This window comes from Pseudonaja textilis, chromosome 11 (genome assembly GCF_049901715.1).
Source record: "Pseudonaja textilis isolate UNSWEBS1 chromosome 11, rPseTex1.2, whole genome shotgun sequence".
In the NCBI taxonomy this organism is placed as follows: domain Eukaryota; kingdom Metazoa; phylum Chordata; class Lepidosauria; order Squamata; family Elapidae; genus Pseudonaja; species Pseudonaja textilis.
Window position 1 is genome coordinate 13,231,992 of NC_142000.1, and position 21,844 is coordinate 13,253,835.

The window sequence follows — 21,844 nt, forward strand, 5'->3', positions numbered from 1 at the left end:
AATCCACCAAACACACGCACACAGTTCAGCATGAATTAATTGGGCCCTTAATGCTTCTTTACAAGCATGCTGGTTTAATTATTATCTTTTTTTATAACCACTGGGCTTAAGTAGCCACAGCAATTTCCCACTCTCTTCTTCTTTGTTCAGACGTGGGTATTCATGACGCTGAATTGCAAGGAAAAGCACTTGAGAAAGAAGGGAAAGGAAAGACGGACTGGAGGATTCTTTGGATGACATAGGCACAAAACCGACTACAGTAAGTGACAATCTTGGTTCCCTGCTGAAACAAAGGGGATTATTTATGAACTGGCCTTAACAGCCCCCAAATTGTGAATAGAAAGCTCAAAGTAATTTTTTAAAAATAACAAAATAGACTTATTACCTGTAAAAAGAAATTAGGATTGTCCTGGAACTTTGTGATTAAATTTCTACCTGTGCCACTCAAAGGGAAATCTTTAGAACAGGGGTTCCCAACCTGGGGTGCTCGTACCCGCTGGGGGTGTGAGATGATATTCCAGTGGGGGCGAGAAAAGTCCAGGTAAATAATAGGATATTGGCTATATGTTGGCATTTTTATTTTCTTTTGCAATGGATTAACTTAACTGAGCAAAATATAAATTTCAGGGGGTGCGAGGTTCGAGTGAAATTTCTTTAGGGGTACGGGGTGAAAAAAAGGTTGGGAACCACTGCTTTAGAACTTCAACTCTCTGAACCCTTGTTCAGGAATAACAACCATGCTTCTTCTAGCAGATACACAGAATATAGAAAGTCCTTCGTTTACGACCACATCTGAGCCCCAAAATTTATGTTGGTAAGGGAGACAGTTGTTTCGTGAATTGTTACGTAGCCCTATTTTATTTGCCTTTCTTGCCATGGTTGTTAAGTGGATATTGCAGTTACTAACGGGGTAGTTCAGTAAATCTGGCTTCGCCGCTGACTTTGCCTGTCAGAAGGTTGAAAACGGGGAAATAGCAACTGGGATGCTGCAACTGTCATGAGTCAGTTGCCAAGGGTTTGAATTTTGATCACGTGACCAAGGGCAACAGACGTAAAGGTGAAAAATGGACATGTCACATTCCTCAGTGCCGTTGTCATTTCGAACAGTCACTAAATGAACTGTTCAAAGTTGAAGTATCTGCATCTATGTGTAATCTTCTAGATGAGCTTTTTAAGATGTTGATCTATCTATTTAGAGTGCAAATAAGGCACTTCCGAGGATCAAGCTATAAATAAAAACAAACAGAAGTTTGTTTCTGGTAATCAGTACAAAATATAGTGAACAGCGAAAAAAACCACAGTAAAGCAACCCCCCCACACACCTTTTTTTGGCAAAGTATATATTCAAAAAAGCTCAAGTAAGTTAAATATTAAAACCCATAAATATTTGCATTAGATTATGGATGTGTGGGGTGGTGGTGATGAAACAATCCATTTGTCATGGAAAATGCATTGGGGAATGAGAAAACGATTATTGTCATACCTGAAGCAATAATGTCCAGAGCTCACCATTTTCTCAGTTTTTTTCTATATATATTTCTTATATATTTTTTCCCTAAAAAGTTTCATTTCCCTCATCCGAAGCCTTCCTATTTAACCCAGACTTAGAAATCACCTATTTTAAAATGCATATTCACCGGTAACTGAAGAAATTGTTGGAGTCTTGAAGCAAAAGTCTTTTAAGCTTTGAAAGTCCTGCCTAGACTACTTGGGTGTCCAATATTTGGTGACAATTGAAAATTGGCGCTAGGATTCCCTGCTGTTTTCATGCCCAATTTCCACAAAAGCACATGAACAAAAATTTTGGATTCAGGTCTAAAACGTCGCTTTGAACTATAAATGTTGAACCTCTCAATGGTTCATTAAAGCAGTTATGTGCATTTCCAGGAGAATGGAGAATAGAATAGAATAGAATAGAATAGAATAGAATAGAATAGAATAGAATAGAATAGAATATTAGCCAAGTATGATTGGACACACAAGGAATTTGTCTTGGTGTAAATACTCTCAGTATACATAAAGAAAAGATACATTCATTAAGAATCAGGAATCATAACATACAACACTTAATGATAGTCATAAGGTACAATCAGCAATCAAATCATACTAGGAAACTGTCACTATAAATCTTAAGGATACAAGCGACAAAGTTACAGTCCCACAATCACAAGTGAGAGGGGATGGGTGATAAGGAGTGATGAGAAGATTAACAGTAATAGTAGTGCAGGCTTAGTGAATAGTTGGACAGTGTTGAGGGAATTATTTGTTTAGCAGAGTGATGGTGTTCGGGGAAAAACTGTCCTTATGTCTAGTGTTCTGGTGTGCAGTGCTCTATAGCGTCATTTTGAGGGTAGGAGTTGGAACAGTTTATGTCCGGGATGTGAGGAGTCTGTAAATATTTTCACCGCCCTCTTTTTGACTCGTGCAGAATACAGGTCCTCAATTGAAAGCAGGTGGGTAGTAATTGTTTTTTCTGCAGTCCTAATTATCCTCTGAAGTCTGTGTCTGTCCTGTTGGGTTGCAGAACCAAACCAGACACAGGACAGACACAGACTTCAGAGCAACAAAGGATTCTAAGAGCAGATTTGGCTGCTTTAATGAATTGCCAAAGGTGCTCATTATTTTTCAAGTATGGTTGTTTCCATTGTGAATATTCAAGCATGATCCATTTATATTCTATAGCTTGAAATAGAATACTGGCCATTTAGGAACAAACTCTTTCATCTTCTCATCTTTGGAACATAAAAACATTTTTAAAAAGGACACATACCTTGAATTTATTTCTCAACAGGAGGAGTACACATTTACTTCCATTTGTGTAAAATAATTCTCTTTGCTGAGCCCCAGGCTTGATAAAAAGCCGAAGTGCTTCATAAAATGTCACATTCTTTCCTAAAATGTGGATTTTGACATTTGACATTTCAACGCTTATAACTTCTGGTCGCTGCTGAGTAGAACAGATTTAAAAAACAACAACACCGACTCGTTTTTTTTTTTTGTTAGAAAGTAAACCACACAGATTAAAACATAAAACCATCCATAAAATTTACAACATAAAAAAAAAAACTAAAATAATCAGGTGAATACTTTCTAGTAAATTATCCAATAAACAGCATTTAAAACCCACAATAAACTTTTTTATGGCCATTTTTCTTCTCATCCAATGAGATCCTTTCTGTGAGTCATGTCTTGTCCTCAAGAAGAAAACAGCAAGCTGCAATTCCAAAGTTCAGGCGCTGAACTTTCTGATGTGTTGAATTGTGGTCACACAGTTCACATTACTGAAGCACATTTCAGTAATAAATTGTGGTAAAAGCATTTCAGTTTTTGCCAGACAATATTTGGATGTAAACATTGAGAGACTGAGATTAACCAATATTTTGTTTGGGCTTTGTTTTATCATGATCTTCCATTTTTGCTCCTGTTTGTCAGCAGGTACAGTAATGCAGGAAGAAAAAGAAAAAAGAACAGGGCTCTGTTTTAATGGGTTTTAATACATAGTAATTCTCTGCTTACGACCTCAACTGAGCTCCAAATTTCTGTCGCTAAGTGAAATTTCTGTACAGAAACATTTCAGAGTGATGAAAGTGTTTTCTGCCCTCGGTCTGAAAGCGAGAGGATTTCATTCACAAACTTTCTGAATGATTATTTGAAAAGGATGACTTATCAAAAGCGCTTTCAGATCCTGGTGAATTTGGAGTTTTTAATTGCTGTATTCCATCCGTCCACAGATAATTACTTAGTTTTCATTATATAACCAGGCTATTTGTCTTCATTCGATTAAAATCAAAGGATTGAAGGGAGCAAACAAATTATAATGTAGCATCTACATTTAACGTTTAGTATTAATATAATTATTGTTAACTTTTGTGTTGTTTGCAGAGATTGCTAATATTGGCAGGTTTGTCAACACTCAGAAAGGTGATGGAGAAAGTAAGACACAGAAAACAAAATGGAAACCAGGCTCTTGATGATATATCTGTTACAAGCAAGAAACCTAAATCCACAAACTTACAGAAAGAGGCAAGATTTGTATAATATAATCTTTAAACAATTAAATATCCTTAGACGTGTGATTTTGTGGCTCGCCTTGCGAGAAGTTTACAGATCTAGTTGATTTTTTCCCTTTGGGGGCAACACTGTTAGGTACCATTTCCCCTTTATTGGTTTAGCAGATAATATTATCTTTCATAACAATGAGAGATTCCAGGTATAGCATTTTCCCACCTGAGGTTCAAATTGGACAAAACGAAAACAAAACCCAGGAGAGGCTCAACATATTTCCAGGAAATCTGGTACAGAAGGAAGAAGCAAGCAAAAAGCATCAATTACAGTGATCAGGAAGCCATGTGATCACAAGAGCTTTATTGAGCTGCGGTGTGATTTCTTGTTTCAGATATGATGTGAATCAAAGTGAACATCCAAGGGGAACAGTTTCATTTCTAAGGGGTCAAAAGAGCCAGCCAAGCACGGCCTCTCCCCTCTATGTGTTAACACATTAATTAGTAGAACAGGGATTGTAGAATAGGTTAACAAAGTTCACAAAAACTTTTTAAAATCTTCTGCTCCCTGGAATGTTGGGTTAATGTTTTGCATCGTAGCCCAAGCTGTTCATTTGCACTGTTGAAAGGGACAGGAGTCTGATTTAGGCGTGTGCTTTTTGCTGTCTGATTATTTGGTGGGTTTGGGTATCAGACAGGAGAATTAGATAAAGAATCGGACTTGAGGATCTGAAACAATACATCAATGGTTGGTGCTAGGAAAAATAGGAAAGAGCCGAACTACTTTACCAGCAGAAACACACTTGGTTGAAGGTAAATGAGCTACCCATATATTTGATCCTGGAAATATGGAATGAATTGGCTTTTCTTCTTGAACATTTAGAGAATCGTGATTGTGTCAGAAGGCTAAAAACCTTCCTGGAGAAGATATCTTCAGAATACCCGCTTGCTGTTTCTGATGGCTGAGAGAACCCATCCAGATATAGCAACACACAGCTAGAACAAAAGATATTTTTAAAAACTGTTTTGGAACTATTTAGTTCAAAGTATATCAAAAGTGCTATTCTATTAGGTCAAAGATACATCTAACAGTGGGATTTTCTTTCCAAACAATGAAATCCTTCCAGCCCCCTTGTAGTTACTGCAGCCATATTATCAATGAATGCCCAATGTATGGGATGCTTTAATTCAGGCTGGTGCACTGAGCAGGAAGTTGGATTGGCCTCTTACAACTGGCCAAGCTCCATCAGTCCTTCCTCCCCAAAACAAAGCTAGATGTAAAGTGGATGAAAAGAAAAAAGCCCTTCACTACAAAAATCACTCCTGAAACATGGCGGTAGGTAGAGAGTCATTGATCTTCAGAAACCTCGCGGATCCTCCACTAGTAGAACAGCTCAGGAGGTACCCAGCAGACTTGGAGGAAATGGCTGCGAAAGATATCTCCTCCAAAGTGGGACTTTACACTCTTACAGTTAGATTCATTACTAAGGAGTTACAACGGAGTTAGAGGATGGATTAGCATGGGTGCCGGCATCGATACAAAACCCTCCATATCTTACCATGCCTGATATCCAGTGATAGGCTTGAAGTCAGAATGAGCTTCCTAAATGAGAAGATGTGAGTTTTCTGAAATCAACGTGACTTTCCAGAATGCTACTTGAATTCCTTGAGGAAGGAAGAGTCAAAGCGGCGGTATGAGCAATAAGCATTGCTTGTTGTTGTCTCTTGTGTTGCATTGTAGACCAAAGTTGCAAGTGGGTCAGAGTCACAGAATAAAATAATGTATTATTTTAAATAATGTATTACTGTACTCGTTTCTTCCATCTGACCAATGGTAGCGGGTCCACTTCTGACGATGATACCATGTAAATATCATAAAAACAATCACCCGTTGTAAAATGTAAATACATTGTAAACAAACAAACCATCTCAAATTTGTTTGCTTCCCCTCCCCCCTCCCTCCTTAGGTGGGTCTGATCAGTGGAATCTGTGTCATTGTCGGAACTGTGATAGGTTCGGGAATTTTTATTTCTCCCAAGTCTGTCCTGGCTAATATTGGAGCAATCGGACCTTGCTTGGTTATCTGGGCAGCCTGCGGAGTGTTGGCCACTTTAGGTAAACCGTTGCTCGTGTTCTCCATTACTTTCTTTCTTTTTTTACAGAAAGCCAAGCCAAGCAACTTTTCCACACCCTTTCCTCCATTGCTCTGTGCTGATGGAATATAAATTTGGCATCCCCAAACTTCGGGGACTGCTGATGGGTTATGAAAAAGGTGGCTTATCACACGAACCTATTTGATTCCTCTTTTTGGTGTCTGTTTCTCCTCTGCAAGTCTTGCTCTGCTCAATCAAGAGAGCATTGCTTACTTCTGGTGGTAGGGTGTAGTGGTTGCAGTGGCAGGTTAGCCATGGGGAAATGTCTACTGACATTCTGCTCATCAGGTATCTGCAGGGTTAAAAAAAAACACTTGATTTTTAGTAAACTACACCTACAATACCTAGTAAACTATACCTTTCTCAACAAAGGGTGTTACGGGTCATTTTTATTTAGAAGCCCTAATTAAGGCAGGTATGACCATCAGCAGGGGTGAGGTTCTATCGGTTCAGCCTGGTTCGGGTGAACCGGTAACTCTGAAGATCAGATTAGCTGTTGGGCCTGCCCACCTGCCCCGGGTCTAGTCTGTGCTTTATTTCTGGGTTTCCCAGCTCAGCTGATCTCATGGCACAGCGGATTGCTGCACATCAGCCGTTTTACACATAGGGCTTGCAGCAGCACGTGAGTTGTAAACACTGCGCCTGCGCGCTCACCAAACCAGTTGTTACCCTGGTTGAATCCCACCCGACCATCCGTATTAATGCTGAAACTAATCCACTTTCAGGGGCACTCTGCTTTGCTGAGCTCGGCACAATGATCCCCAAATCAGGAGCGGAATATCCTTACCTGCTCGAAGCCTTTGGGCCCATTCCAGCCTTCTTGTTTTCCTGGTCTAGTCTCATGGTCATCAAGCCCAGCGCCTTCGCCATTATCTGCCTCAGTTTCGCAGAGTACGTGTCAGCTCCATTTTACCCAGGATGTGACCCTCCTGTGCTGGTCATTAAGTGCTTGGCTACAGTAACCATTGGTGAGTCTTTGGCCTTAAAGGAGGGAAGCCAAGTTAGAAATGGAAGCGGGAGTAGATCTGGAGGATTGGGGGGCTGCACCCCTGACCTGGATGACTGAGAATCTCCATAGACCTGGAAGACGACCTTTGCCAGTGTTATACAGCTGGAAAGAGATGGTGGCTCTCCAGGTGGCCTAATTGAGCCGGCTTGGTCTAGTGGTTAAGGCACCAGGCTAGAAAGCAGAGGGCCATGAGTTCAAATCCTGAATTTAGCTGTGAAGTCAGCTTCACTTTGGGCCAGAGTGATCTCTCAGCCCAACCTACTTCACAGGAACGTCACTGGGAGGGAAATAGAAAGAGGAAGGGGTATTGGATATATTCACCACCTTGGGTTATTTGTAAAAATAATAAAGGTGGGATACAAATGATAGATAGATAGATATAAATGTTTTGTAGATTGATTTCCCTCCACAGTGAAGAAAATCTATGAACAATGTGCCGAATGCAGTAATTTTACCCTTCTGTCCTATTTACAATTTTAGTGGACACTTCTGGAAAGATCTGAACATCATACTTCTTTTCCTTAAAGAATATTTTCTGGTTATCAAAATAAATATAGAAGAATGATGGAAAAACCTGGGAAGGTTTTAATGAAAGATGACATTGATGCCTCAACCTTCTATAAAAGGCCACAAACGAAACAGAGCGATTGTACCCCCCTGCATGCCTTCTATATTTTCAGACTAAGCTCAAAACTAAATGCGGGGAAAAACCAATGTTTTAACTATTTTATCACCCTTTCTTTGTCTTGCAGTGGCCATTACAGTCCTGAATTCACTGAGTGTGAAATGGACGAGCTATGTTCAGAACATTTTAACTGCTACTAAAATGATAATTGTCATAATTATCATTGTGAGTGGCATCGTTCTCTTGGCCAAAGGTATGTTCTGGTAGCTTATAAAGATACATAAACCCCCTTATATTGTCAGCAAATAGACAGAGTAGCTCTGCAAAATGCAGAATTCCAAGCTAGCCTGGCCATAGGGGATTTTTGGAGTAGAAATCCAGTAGATCTGGGGAATGCTAAATGGAAATGGTCCCCCAAATGATGCCGTCTTCTTTATGGAAAACCCCTCAAATACTGGAACACTGGAATATATATGTCACTCCAGTCCTTTTTTTCTGTAGACTGGGCATACCCAATTCCTACAGCCCTTTCTTCATATTGTGGGTGCTTCATCACTGGAGGGTTTTAAGAAGAGACGTGTTTCAAATTGTATAGGGCCTCTTGCTTTGAGCAGGGGGTTGGACTAGAAGACCTCCAAGGTCCTTTCCAACTCTATTGTGCTTGATTGATTGATTGAAAAAGGCTGATCTAGACCTTGGGTCCCACTGCAAAGACTGGGTTTATAAGCCAGTCTAGTCTCAGCTTGTGCCTGTAAGGAAGCCTGTCAATTATGATCATAAGTCATGATGGTCATAAAACAGATCACCCATGTGATCAACCTGATTTTACTACCTTTTTTGCGGCTGTCGTTAAGTCAACCCATTGTTCGTTATACAGTGTTTTCCCCCAAAACTGGAAGTAAAAAATTTTTTCGGCAAAATTGTTGTAAAACACACTCATTTGACTTCAGGACCCTGCAAAGGGCTCTAAATGCAGGAAGGTTGCTAAGTGCTCAAAATGCAGGTGACCGTGAGGCGGATTTGGGCTTTCAGAATTTTGGAACTGGGTCGTAAGTATCTTTTGGGGGGTCTGTTGTAATTTGGAACGTCACTAAGCAACCAGTCGCAAGTGGAGAACTTCCTGTATAATGTTTTTCTTGGAGAAATGCTCGTCTCATAAACTTCCTTGCAAATGAAGAAAAACACCTCATAACTGTTACTGAAACTTAAAATGGAAGAGTGTTTGTTGTGCTTGCATGTGTGTGTGTGTGTGTGTCTGTGTCTCTCTCTGTGTGTGTGTGTGTGTGAGAGAGAGAGAGAGAGAGAGAGAGAAGGAAAAAGAGAGAAAAAAAGAGTGAAAGAATGAGAGAGAGAAAAGAAAGAGAAAGACAGCGACTCTTTTCCTTCTACAGCATAAGTAATGGGAAACACACTTTAAAAATATTTATTGCATTGCTTTTAAATAATTTATATCTTATTGCTCAGTCTAAAGAATGCCTCCATGGCATCCTAGAGGTTGGTGATTTGTTGTTGGGAAATTTTTGTAGGGTGCTCTTCGGATCATCTGCTGCATAGAATATTCATATAGGATTTGTTTTGTTTTTCAGGAAACACAAAAAATTTTAACAATTCTTTTGACAGTTCCTCCATTTCCGTGGGAAGCATAAGCCTGGCATTTTACAGTGGACTCTGGGCCTATGATGGATGGTAACTTATTTACATTTTCCTGGTTTCCAATTAAATCGTTCCCACTGGTAGATTAATTCTGAAGCATGACACCTGAAAACAGCAGCAGCTGAACTGATTTTTTTGAGGTTTTGTAGAGATGAACAATCAAGGTGAAATTCCCTTCTCCTCTAGACAGACTTAAGCACAGGCAGCTACAGAATCTCAAGTTTCAGCTGGGAGTGGCTGCTATTTTAGATGGTTTCTGTAAAAGCTTTAGAACATGATGGCCATGGCAAAGAGAACCTTGAGCCACGGTGGCGCAGTGGTTAGAGTGCAGTACTGCAGGCTCCTTCTGCCGCCTGCCGGCTGCCTGCAATTTGGCAGTTCAAATCTCACCAGGCTCAAGGTTGACTCAGCTTTCCATCCTTCCGAGGTGGGTAAAATGACGACCCAGATTGTTGGGGGCAAGATGCTGACTCTGTAAACCCCTTAGAGAGGGCTGTAAAAATACTGTAAAGCAGTATATAAGTCTAAGTGCTAGTGCTATTGAAGGCGGGCATAGAGAACTGGTTCTCCTTGCATTGTTGCTAAACCCCAATTCCCATTGTTCCAAGACCAGCCATGTGAAATACTAGGAACTGCATTTCAGCTGAAGTGCCACGTAAGTTCTCAACTTATGATCAGAAAATTTGTCATGAAATAAAGCAGTTATTAAGTGGGGCATCACATGATCACAACTGATCTTTACAACCTTTTTTTGCCTCAGTTGTTAAGGGAGGCATCATTTGATTGCAACTTGTGACTTTCTGTGCCTGGGGAAGGCATCAGGAAACACGTTATTTCCTTCTGCAGTGCCATCAAAATTATATAGCGAATGTTATTTTCTATAAAACATAGAGATAATGTTGTGTCTTAAACATGTAGCAGGGAGGGTCTAGTTAATGGGGAAGATTTTATAACAACCTGCAGAACTGACGGCATCTTATTGGTTTCCCAGTAATTTTTCCATTGGAAAAATCTATTGCCAAAGGAAAGAATGACTAAACTTTGATAGCTTGTAAAGAGAATTGAATAAATTCACAATGGACAAACTACCATCAATAGAATAATCGGTTACACCGATATTGGAGGAAGGAATGCAGGTGGGAACTATATCTTGAACATGGGTTTCCTACTGGTTAACCAGCATGGATAGAAGTTTAGGTGGCATTTCCAGCTGGCTTGTCTGAGATACTTGAATAGGACATTCCACAGCATCACTGTGACTATCATCAATACTTCACTCTATAGCCTGCTGTGGTTTCTTAATTCCCAGCAGATTCTGTAGGGGTTTCCTTCTAAATTTGCATGATTTAGGATTGCAGTTGGACAGAGTAACTACTGGTATTTTTTTCTTCTTCCAGGAATCAACTTAATTATATCACAGAAGAGCTTAAAGACCCTTACAGGTAAGGTAGGAGAGAGCAAAAAATGGACATTTCCACCTGCTTTGAAATAATAGCGGTAGCAATAGCACTTAGTCTTATATACTGGTTCACAGTGCTCTTCAGCTGTCTCTAAGCAGTTAATAGAGTCAGCCTATTGCTCCCAACAATCAGGGTCTGACTTCAGAAGGATGGAAGGCAGAGTCAAATTTGAGCCGGTGAAATAAGTTGCATGCCATTTAGGGCAGCTGTAAACATCGAGGAAGTAAATACTTGCAAGGTGGGCCACATAGCTGGTGTGAACATTCTGTGTTCCAACCTCTTTTTCATGACAATAAATCTACATACTCTGAATCAAAGAGCCAGAGTGGCACAGTGGCTAGAATGCAGGTTAATTCTGCCGACTGCCAGTAGTTCGATCCTGACCGGCTCAAGGTTGACTGAGTCTTCCATCTTTCCAAGGTTGGTAAAATGAGATTGTTGAGGGCGATAAGCTGACTCTGTAAACTGCTTAGAGAGGGATGTAAAAGGACCATGAAGCGGTATATAGTGCTATTGTATTGTTATCTGCAAGACTGTGAGGATTGCCTCAAGGGACTTGATGTATCTTTTGAATCAGATAAACCCAACTTCCTACTTTGGAATTACTTTTAATGAAAAGTAATTAATAAATTTATGAAGAATTCAACCCATCAAAGATGAGAAAAACCTAGCATCAGCTTTGGAAGCCATATTAGCACCAGACGCTTTCACACTGCCACATTCTTGAGCCTGGGAAAAGGAGAGGGGGGAATTTCTTGGAGCATATGTGGTTAGACATAATAGCATTCTTTTTCTAAGTCAAGGTCATGTTGTTTCTGCACCTGCCTGAGGAGTGGTTGAGGGGACGTCTCAAGTTGGAACGGATGGTGATTGGGGCATATGATGGAATGACGGGTGCAGGGGGTGGATTTGTAATTTTTTAACTTACTGAAGAGAAACGCGGAACTTTCAGATTTGGGATTTTTCAGATGTGCCAGTTTACTATCCAAATAAAAAGAACTTTTGAGAAGATGCCTGTCTCGGAGTTATTGGTTGGAATGGAGGTTTTCTGGAACGCTGACACCTAGCAGGAAGACGGCATCTTTGGATTTTCTGGAGTGGCTAAATTGATAATCTTGGAGGGTATGAAAACGTGAAGTAGGAACTCCTTTTCCAAAATAGCAATATTTGAGCATCATCTAAAGACAAACCTTATCAAGATCCCTGAACAGTGCAGAGCGTTATCTATAAACCAAGCTCCTTTTCTTTATAAATAGTTTGTTCAGCTGCAAAGATGTGGAGGTATAAGTAACTACTAAGCTTTAATATACACATGAATTAACGCCATGTATTTTCACATTGTTTAGAAATCTGCCGTGGTCTATAATAATTGGAATCCCCCTGGTCACGGTGTGTTATATTTTGATCAATGTTTCTTATTTCACGGTCATGACAGCCACGGAACTGTTGCAGTCTCAAGCAGTTGCAGTGGTAAGTATCACAGGGAATTGCATGGACACAAATTTGTAGTCTTCATAGCTATCTGTTGTGTAGGTGTGATTCTTTTTGGTCAAGATACAACATGGCCACACTTTCAAACTGAGCTGTGTGGACTCTCCCAAAAAACAATCTTTCCGGTAGTCAAACTTGATCCAAGATATAATGTCTTGTATTTATATGTAATCAGGGATGCGGTGGCTCAGTGGCTGAGACACTGAGCTTGTTGATCAGAAAGGTTGTCAGTTTGGCGGTTCGAATCCCTAGCGCCGCGTAACGGAGTGAGCTCCTGTTACTTGTCCCAGTTTCTGCCAACCTAGCAGTTCAAAAGCATGTAAAAAGAAATGCAAGTAGAAAAATAGGAACCCCTTTGGTGGGAAGGGAACAGAGTTCTATGTGCCTTTGGTGTTTAGTCATGCCAGCCCCATGACCATGGAGATGTCTTTGGACAGCGCTGGCTCTTTGGTTTGGAACGGAGATGAGCACTGCCCCCTAGAGCCAGAAATGATGTATGTGCGAGAGGAACTTTTATTTTTTACTTTATCTATTTATATCCAAGGACTATGCATCAGATCATCTGGAGAACATCTCCAATAGATGATTATGAAGTGGCTATCTGGGGGCAATGTTTTAGTACAGGTGGTCCTTGACTTACAACAGTTCATTTAGTGACCGCTCAATGTTACAGCGTCACTGAAAAAGGTGACTTATACCCAGGGGTGGGATTCTACCAGTTCGCACCTATTCACTAGAACCGGTTGTTAACATTCTAAGCAGTTCGGAGAACCAGTTGTTAGAAGAAATTACTGGCCTAATCCTGTAAGGAAGGCAGGAAGGAAACATTCTGGTGTTGCTTACAGAAACTGCCTCTCCATTAACCCTTATTACATTCTTGGCAGGACTAGACTTCCTGCCTCAGGAACTTCTCTGGAGTTTTCCCCCCCCTCCTTTTCTGGTACTTTGCTTGTGTGGAGTGACCATTCAAAGTTACAATGGCACTGAAAAAAGTGACTTATGACCATTTTTCAGACTTATGACTGTTGCAGCATCGCCACAGTCATGAGACCCAGGCGAGGAGATGCGTGCCTCAATGTGAGTGAGTGGGGTGGTGGAATTAACAACTGTCTTCATTTAACAACAAAAAATTTGGGATCAGCTGCGGTCGTAAGTTGAGGACAATCTGTAAAGGAGACCCCTGTGCATTTCATTGAGAAAAAACAATCTTGTTCAGAAACTGGAAAAGGATTCCACAGATTTTTTTTCCAAACCCCTTGCATTTATAATATATTTTTTTTAACAGCCAGCCTTACGATCTTCACATTTTAAAGCATGTTTAAAGTCTTAAAAGTTTTAAATGTGTTTTTTCCCTCCCACTTCTGCAGACGTTTGGGGATCGAGTCCTTTACCCTGCTTCTTGGATTGTTCCTCTTTTCGTGGCCCTTTCAGCCCTGGGGGCGGCCAATGGGACTTGCTTCACGTCTGGCAGGTAAAACTCAGACCAGCCTAGCCAGATGTTTTAATAATCGAAATTGCTGTATCTTTCATGACCAATAAATACATGGTCCTTCTGCTTAGCTAGAAATTCATGCCTTTGCTTTAAAGGCACTAGATATGCCGTCAAAACAGACTGCAGAAGCTAATTCATTCTGTCATCAGGTGAAGCCTTGGAAAAGCTGTAATTCGTAAGGTAAAATCTATAGAGATTGAATTTGAAATATTCCTGGCTTTCCCCCCTGTCTGGATTTCATTCATCGGCGCTGCTTTTTAAAAAAATCCGCAGCCCCCATGCAAACACAAGAACTATTTTCTGTCAGGCTGATGCTGAAATCTCATCCGTGATGGAAAAGGGCGTCTTTTGGTGATTTTTCTGTAGCGAGTGAGGAGAGAATTTTGGGGTCAGACCGCAAAGCTAGAGACAAATTTCACGGTCGATTAGCAGTCTCGTTTCTCAATGGAGTGGTTCTGTGCTTCTTGGGTGTCGTCTTTAATTCATGCGATAGATTTTAAGACATGGCAACTGCTGTTGCAGCATTTTCTTAAAGAATTGTGCAAATTTAATGGTGCGAAAGAGGACTTGGCAACATCCATTCATACCTCACCAATGCTCCTGGTAAAAGGGTCCTGGTACGCTAGGATGACTAAAAAAAAAAAGTCTTTTATATTTTGTTCGGTTCCTAGGGGAAAATTTGAGGGGCAGAGGATATCAGCCCAAGAAGCTTAAATCTGACTTTTTCACTCTTGCTTATTGTAGCACAGGCTAGTTGGAGAATCAGTTTGGTGCGATGGTTAAGGCATCAGGCTAGAAACCAAAGGATCATGAGTTACAGTCCTACCCAAGGCACAAAGCAGGGCCTTGGGCCAGACACTTTCTTTCAGCCCTAAAAAGGAAGAAGTGGCGTTTTTGGTTTTCACAATCTTGCCAAGAAAACAGCAGAGACTTGTCCAGGTGATTGCCAGGAGTCAACACGGCCTCGAAGGAGCCAAATAAAATAAAATAAAAGATCTTAACGCATTGGAGATGCGAGATTCATTGTCAACTGCTTTGATCAAACCAAATGCCATTTTTCTGTTCCTGCCTCCAAATCTTAAATGTTGCATACCAAATGTTCTGAGAATCATGATGTGTTCTTGCTGCATTGACTTCTTTTTTTTGTTCTTTCCGAGCATGAATATAGATAGCTAGAAGAGAACATTTTGTTCAGCTTGGGCAGCTTTTCTTACCTTTCCGTGTCAAGCAACACTGCCCTGAAGCCCTTTTCTGTCTTTCTTTCTTTTTTTACAAAACTGTTGACATTGTAACAGATTGATCTTCGATGCAGTGGAATAGCCTTTGTGACCATTCAAAGTTACAATGGCAATGAAAAAAAGTGACTTACGAGCGTTTTTCACAGGATAGTTGCAACATCCCCATGGTCACCTGATCAAAATTCAGATTGCTTGGCCACCGGCTCATATTTATGACGGTATTGCAGTGTCCGGGGTGTGTGTGTGTGATCCCCTTTTGTGACCTTCTGACAAGCAAAGTCAATGGGGAAGCCAGATTCACTTAACAACCGGCTTACTAACTTAGCAAGTGCAGTGATTCGTTTAACAATCGTGGCAAGAAAAGTCGTAACTCACTTCCCGAATGTTTCCCTTAGCAGAATACATTTTGGGCTCAATTGTGGTCGTGACTCGAGGACTACCTGTATTCAGAGCTTGGTTGTTTTCTTGCAGGTATGTCATTACTAAACTAGAGAATATCACACTTTGATTTTTCTAGGCTTGCTTACGTCGCAGGACGTGAAGGGCACATGTTAAAGGTATTATCCTACATCAGCGTTAAACGTTTAACGCCGGCACCTTCGGTTATATTTTATGTAAGTATAATATCTCAGATAGCAAAATTAAAGTTTCCAGCTTCAAATAAAAAAAAAATCTATCAAATTTGGCTCTATAATTTAATTTGAATAGAACAATGAGTTTGGAGGTCTCCTATTGCAGGGGTCGCCAACCTTTTGGACCTCAGGGACCACCAAACTCATAATTTAAAATCCCATGGACCAGGGACCCTGGGAAAATCCCCCCAAAAGTCTGCAGAAAAGTTCCACAACCCCGTTTTCCTACCGATTGGTCATTCTTTATTTGGGATTGCAGGATACTGTCTCCAGCTGCGTTCTCGGGGGGGAGGGGGCGGGGAGAGACTTTTGGCTTCATGCAAGGAAAGCAGCAGAAGCTTTTCTTTCTCTCGCCCAAACTCCACCAGAAATGAGTCTTTGTGAGATTTGTCACAGCCTCTTGGAGCAGGAGGCCTTGCAGGGCAGAGTTTGGGGGAAGAGAATGAAAGACTTTTGCTGCTTTCCTTGCAGGCAGCCAAAAGCAAAAGAATGAAGCTGAAAGAAGCAGCCCGATGGCCAGGCAAGGCGCATGGGGCAAGTTCCCCCCTCTCTGCCCTTTCTTCCACCTCCCCTCACTACCTCGTGTTGTTCACAATGCGACCCAAGCCTTGTGTTCCCACGCAGCCTGGGTTGCTTTAGGGGTGATTCTGTGGACCACCAAAATTTTCTCGTGGACCCCGTGGTCCCCAGCCCACTGGTTGGCGACCACTCTTCTAAACCAACCTCCGACCACTGTCCTAGACCAACCCTATTCCACTTCAGACACATTTTCTTGAAGGATGCTTGAAATCTCACGCTATTCCTTATTTATATTCATTCTTATTCTTCTAGAGGTCTCTCTAGCGATCATGTATTAAGAAATAGCAAAGAGAACTGCACGTTGGAAAACAGTTTTAAGAGTCGATCTTTCATAACTAATCGTGTCTGTTACAGCTGATGCTTCCCTGAAAATAACAGACAGGTAGTCCTCAACTTAGAACAGTTCATTTAGTGACTGAAGTTACAACAGCACTGAAAAAAAGTGACTTACGGCCATTTTTCGCACTTATGACCGTTGCAGTCATGTGATTAACATTTGGATGCTTGACAACCGACTCACATTGTGATGGTTGCAGTGTCCTGGAGTCATATGATCCCCTTTTGCGACCTTCTGACATGATTCACTTAACAACAGTGCTTCTCATTGAAGAACTGCAGCAATTCACTTAACGAATGTGATGAGGAAGGTGGCAAAATGCGGCAAAACTCACTTAGCCAGTATCTCGCTTAGCATCATAAATTTCGATTGACCTCGATTGTGGTCATTAAGCTGTGAATGGAACACGTGGAATAAAGAACTGGCCACTGCAGTTGTGTCTCTTCTCCAAGTCCGTGAAGCCTGCATTTTCTCGGCAGCTCCTTCCTGTCACACATCTTCCTGTTTTCTTCCGTATTTTTCAGGGGATGGTAGCGTTTTTTTATGTCCTCCCAGGAGACATCGATACCCTCATTAACTACTTCAGCTTTGCAGTCTGGTTCTTCTATGGCTTAACTGTCTTGGGACTGATTGTGATGCGCTACACCAGAAAAGATCTGGAAAGGCCTATCAGAGTAAGTATCAGCCCAGAGAAGGGTTTCATTGGGCCACCATACCTCGCCTTCCCGTGCAAGCAAACTTTGCCAAATTACATCCAGTTCCCTAACGATATTTTTGCTTTCTCCTACAGATACCGCTGATCATCCCTTTTGTTGTGGTGCTAGTGGCCATCTTTCTGGTTCTGGCACCTATTATCAGTCAGCCTGAGCTTGCATATTTGTACTGTGTCCTATTTATTTTTAGCGGACTTATTTTTTACGTTCTTTTCGTCCATTATAAGTTTGGCTGGGCTCAAAAAATCTCAGGTAAGTGCATGGTTTTATGCGGATGGTTTCCACCTTAAATGGAAGAGGTTTTCCTTTTAAAAAAACAGAAAGAAAAGTTTAGCCCATTTTCCTGTTCCCAAGGAAGCAATAGAATGAATGCAGTCCTTAAAATATTCATTAAAAGAGGTGATAGGGGTGAATGGAATTGAGCAAAGCGAGCATCAATAAAGCAATGAAAGTTAATTCAGCTTTGGAACTACCCAAGAATGGAGGTTTTATAAATAACCTCACTGAACTTTATTGCAAATGGAAGCCGCTGGGGAATCATTAGCAAGTCTGCTAAGTTCTGAAATCCAAATAAAGGTGGATTTCGCTTTCAATTGCCAGCTCATTCTCCTTCCCTGAAACTTCATTTATGCACTGATGATGTTATCTAGTTTGGATAACAAAACATTTGTAAACAAAAAACAACCAAACTGAAAGAGGACCAAAGACTCATTTCAACCTCGGCCTTTATTGGTACCCAGCTGCGCCTTTTAAAGCATCATAGAAATCCTAGGTCAACCCTTTTATAATCTCTTTCCTAGAATAGGAAAAAAAAATGAATTCCAACTTCTTCCTTCAGAATGTTTTTGAAGACTTTCCTTTTTTTAAAACTGGTGGCACTTGTGGGTACCTGCTTACAAATGTTTGTCTTGTCAGAATGGAATTTGAAAAGTTGGAAATGTGAAGTGATAAAGTCCCATTTGTTCTTTTTGATGACAGCTTCCTAAGTATTCCTTCACATGTATCAAAGATCAAGAATTGTGCCCGAAACACCAGGCAAGGATGCCTCTTTAGGCCTCTGCTGGTTAGTTACGATGCTAAATCGGGACTTAATTTTCTTAAGTTAAAGGCTTTGCTGAATTGAAAAGCATGCCATGGAATTGAATTTCAGTGGAAAAAACGGTTTCTCTACTAATGGGGTGGTTTTATAGGGGTGGTGGTCAGTGATTCTGGAACCAGCAGACAGTGAAGTTGGGAAGAAAACTACATTGAGTTTTAGTTTAAGATGACTTCAGTTCAGCATTTACCCTCTGCTAACATCAGACAGCAATATACCGTTAATGTAGAATGCTGAGGGCACAAGGATTTGTGAAGAGATCTCTAAATGGATCTTGTTAGCTTGATCACAACCAGGCTCATGCAGTCAATCCTGATTGGAAACGTCTCCAGAAAAGAGAAAATATTAAAGTAATAGACTATCTTTAACTCTGATAACCTCTGTATTTCAGAGCCTATCACCCTGTATCTTCAGATGCTGCTGGAAGTCGTTCCATCGGAAGAAATTATTGAATGAAAAAAAAAAAAGATTCTATTTTTCCTTCTGAAACAGGGCAAAAACAGAATCCCCAAACTAGTTCCATTTTGCCCAAGCAAAATTTAGTGCTGGTGGTTTACGGAATATGCACGAGACAGCAAAGATCTTACAACATGTATGAGATGGTAAAGATCTTAACAAAGATATATTTTTTTTCATATTTACCCTGACTTATTGAGGAAGGGGGATATTTTTTGCATCTGTTATGGTTTAAAGATTTATAGCCAAGTGTGGGAAAATCAAGAATGGAAACAGGGAGTTTCCACTACTAAATTTCAAAACGAAAAGCATTTAACAACTGAGAATTACCTTCTGGGCAATCTCATAGGACAATGTGTCTGAGCTACCTGTTAACCAACACAACAGAAGAGGCCAACTCCTGCATCAAATAGGCTAGAGAGCCATATCCAAATGTCAAGGAGAAGCAAGAAGGATAGAGATGTTTACCTCTAAAACCAGAGGAAGTCAACAAGTCTATCCTTGGCCTCAAGAGAGCTTGAGACAGTGCAATGCTTTCTCTGTATTAAAAGCATTTTGCAAGATCAGTGGGTGGGATAATAGGGGTTTATTGGCCTGGCATGCGGTCTAATCCTCACAGCCTAGACAGGAATTGTCTACACTTTTCCTCCGGTGACATCCAAGCCTGTTATTTTCACTCCTGGGGAGCTTTAACTATGAGGTTGATGCAGAGTGTTACCTTCTGGACTTTTCAGTGTTGGATGTTTAAGAAACGAGGGCAACCGCATCGCACCCCAAAATCTAATTATCAAACTACAATTGAAAGATAACAAAGGAGTTTGTAGCATTTAAAAAAGACTGGTGAGATTTATTACTGCAATTTTGAAAACCTGTTAGGGTTAGGATGTCACTCCTCCAAACATGCACGAATGGTATCATTTTCTTTTTAGAAAATACCAAGTATGGGAGAATCCAGGGCCATATCATAGCTGGAACCACAGACTTTTTTACCGTTATTGAATATTAATTTTTGAAAATTACTCAGGGGCTTTTATAAAATCCAAGACTCTCTCTTTCAGAACTGCTCCCTAAAGGTTGCTGTTTCAATATTAGCCTCTGGGACTATTTTGACTCTATAGTAGTTTCAAGCCACAAATAATAAAAGATTTTACAAAACAGAGGCTAATCATTTTAAATTTTAATGAACACTTTTTTTTTTTCACAGAAAGACAACTAACGGTTAACAGGACCAATATTAATTCAGAGAAGGGCCAAATATTGGATTTATCTGAATGCAAAATTATAAACTTAGGTTGTTTGTAGACTTGTGCTTCCTTTGTTGTTTTGATAAACTTTGCACAGCTACAGAAGTAGAACAATTGGATTGTACAGTAACTATAGATTTTCAGAGAACTAGCTTGTATATTCTAACACAATTTCTCAACCTTTATAACTTTGCTGGCTGAGGAATTTTGGGAGTTGAAGTCCATACATCTTAAAATTGCTGGGGTTGAGAAGCACACTGTCAATAACCTTTTGCAAAACTTCCTATTCTGTGTAAGTTGCATCTATAATTACAGGTTTTCTGTATTCAGATTTTCTAATAAATGATATGATACGTGATACGCTTTTATTTTCTTCTGCTCAAGGAAGAAATATGTGGTGTTTTGGTTGACCCAGCTGATATATTGCAATGCCACAACAAAGCTAAACACTTGAAAGCAAAACCAGGTATCTGAACATTTTCCGAAACAAATATACAAAACATTGTGTATTTGAAACTATTGTGAAAAAAGAACCAAAAGTTATTCGTTTGTAATGTTATATTACTGCTTTACCTTTCACAAAGGTAAAGGAAAATTATCTCATCATAGCAACTAGACTGAATTAGCATTACCCATTTTACATTCCTTAAGAACCGAGTCACAATAAATGGTCAGCCTATCCTGTTAGCACCTTATAGCATTACAAAACACAAAACTCAAAATTTTATTGCATTTTTTTTAAAAAAGCAAAAAAAAAAAAAAACCAAACATGCTCCTTTGTGGAGTATTTTGGTATAACTGGAACTGAAAAGCAATTTTCAATACTGTACCTATCCTGGTCTAATTGTTAAATTTGATGTAATTATCAACTTGTTTATCAAATTAAATTTCACTCAAAGCTGTTAAGATTCGTTTGCAACGAGCATGCTTAGAATTCTGTCAATAAATAGCAAATGTGGCACCCCATAGAAGTCCCATTGTCAACATTTTTAATAAAATGCTGAGACTGTATCACTATGAAAAAGGCATCCGATGCACATGCGAGGGGTTTTGTACTATCTATTTTAGATCCTTTAACCTTGTAGGGGATCAAAGACTAAAGGCCAAGGTATAATTAACAAGAGGATAAATCACTCTCTGAATCACTGTCTTTTGAAGATTCTTCTTCCTCCTCCTCTTCTTCTTCGCACACCCCTATAGGAATCTGATACACTTTCTTAGGACTTGATGCTGATAGAGAAAATCACAGTGTTGTTATACAAATGTATGAACACAGACTTTTTAAGAATACATTTATAAGCCAGTTTCCAACTTCACCATGAAATACACAGTATAATCTGCAAACAGATCCCTGCATTAGTGCTATGCAAGCGTGAATTGGCCTGTGTCCTCGATTGAGTTCTATGGGCAAGATACAGAGGCTCATGGAAGAGACCTATCCGATCTAATTACAGGCCGTTCCCAACGTACCTTTTGTTAAGTGATCGATCAACTTACAACGGCACTGAAAAAAATCGAGTTATGGCAGCTTTTCATATTTAGGATCTTTACAGCACCCCCTAGTCATGTGATCAAAATTTGGATGCTTTGGCAACTGGCATGTACTTATGACAGCTGCAGTGTCCCGAGTCATATAACCCCCCATTTATAATCTTCCCAAGCTGG

General features: G+C 40.2%; 2 protein-coding genes across 2 annotated transcripts in view; one reads left to right on the forward strand and one right to left on the reverse strand.

Annotated features, from left to right (window-relative positions):
- On the forward strand, nt 1-20,143 carry SLC7A9 (solute carrier family 7 member 9). The gene is made up of 13 exons (XM_026719004.2): nt 1-259; nt 3,883-4,023; nt 5,969-6,116; nt 6,880-7,122; nt 7,916-8,041; nt 9,375-9,474; nt 10,839-10,883; nt 12,248-12,371; nt 13,760-13,863; nt 15,640-15,736; nt 17,195-17,344; nt 17,461-17,635; nt 18,871-20,143. Exons 2-13 carry the CDS (start codon nt 3,925-3,927, stop codon nt 18,933-18,935), a joined length of 1,476 nt encoding a protein of 491 aa, XP_026574789.1. The 5' UTR covers nt 1-259; nt 3,883-3,924; the 3' UTR covers nt 18,936-20,143.
- TDRD12 (tudor domain containing 12) overlaps nt 20,099-21,844 on the reverse strand; it is a 27,724-nt gene continuing 25,978 nt past the window's right edge. Inside the window, exon 32 of the mRNA XM_087940649.1 lies at nt 20,099-21,409. Within this exon, the coding sequence (XP_087796775.1) occupies nt 21,294-21,409 (116 nt within the window). The 3' untranslated portion in view covers nt 20,099-21,293. The remainder of the gene's footprint in view (nt 21,410-21,844) is intronic.

Bases quoted from the DNA above. Each gene is read 5' to 3' on its own strand.
- SLC7A9 (XM_026719004.2), top strand. From the start codon at position 3,925: ATGGAGAAAGTAAGACACAGAAAACAAAATGGAAACCAGGCTCTTGAT. The intron at 13,864-15,639 runs GTAAAACTCAGA...TGATTTTTCTAG, and splicing joins ACTTGCTTCACGTCTGGCAG to GCTTGCTTACGTCGCAGGAC. The intron at 17,345-17,460 runs GTAAGTATCAGC...TTTCTCCTACAG, and splicing joins ATCTGGAAAGGCCTATCAGA to ATACCGCTGATCATCCCTTT.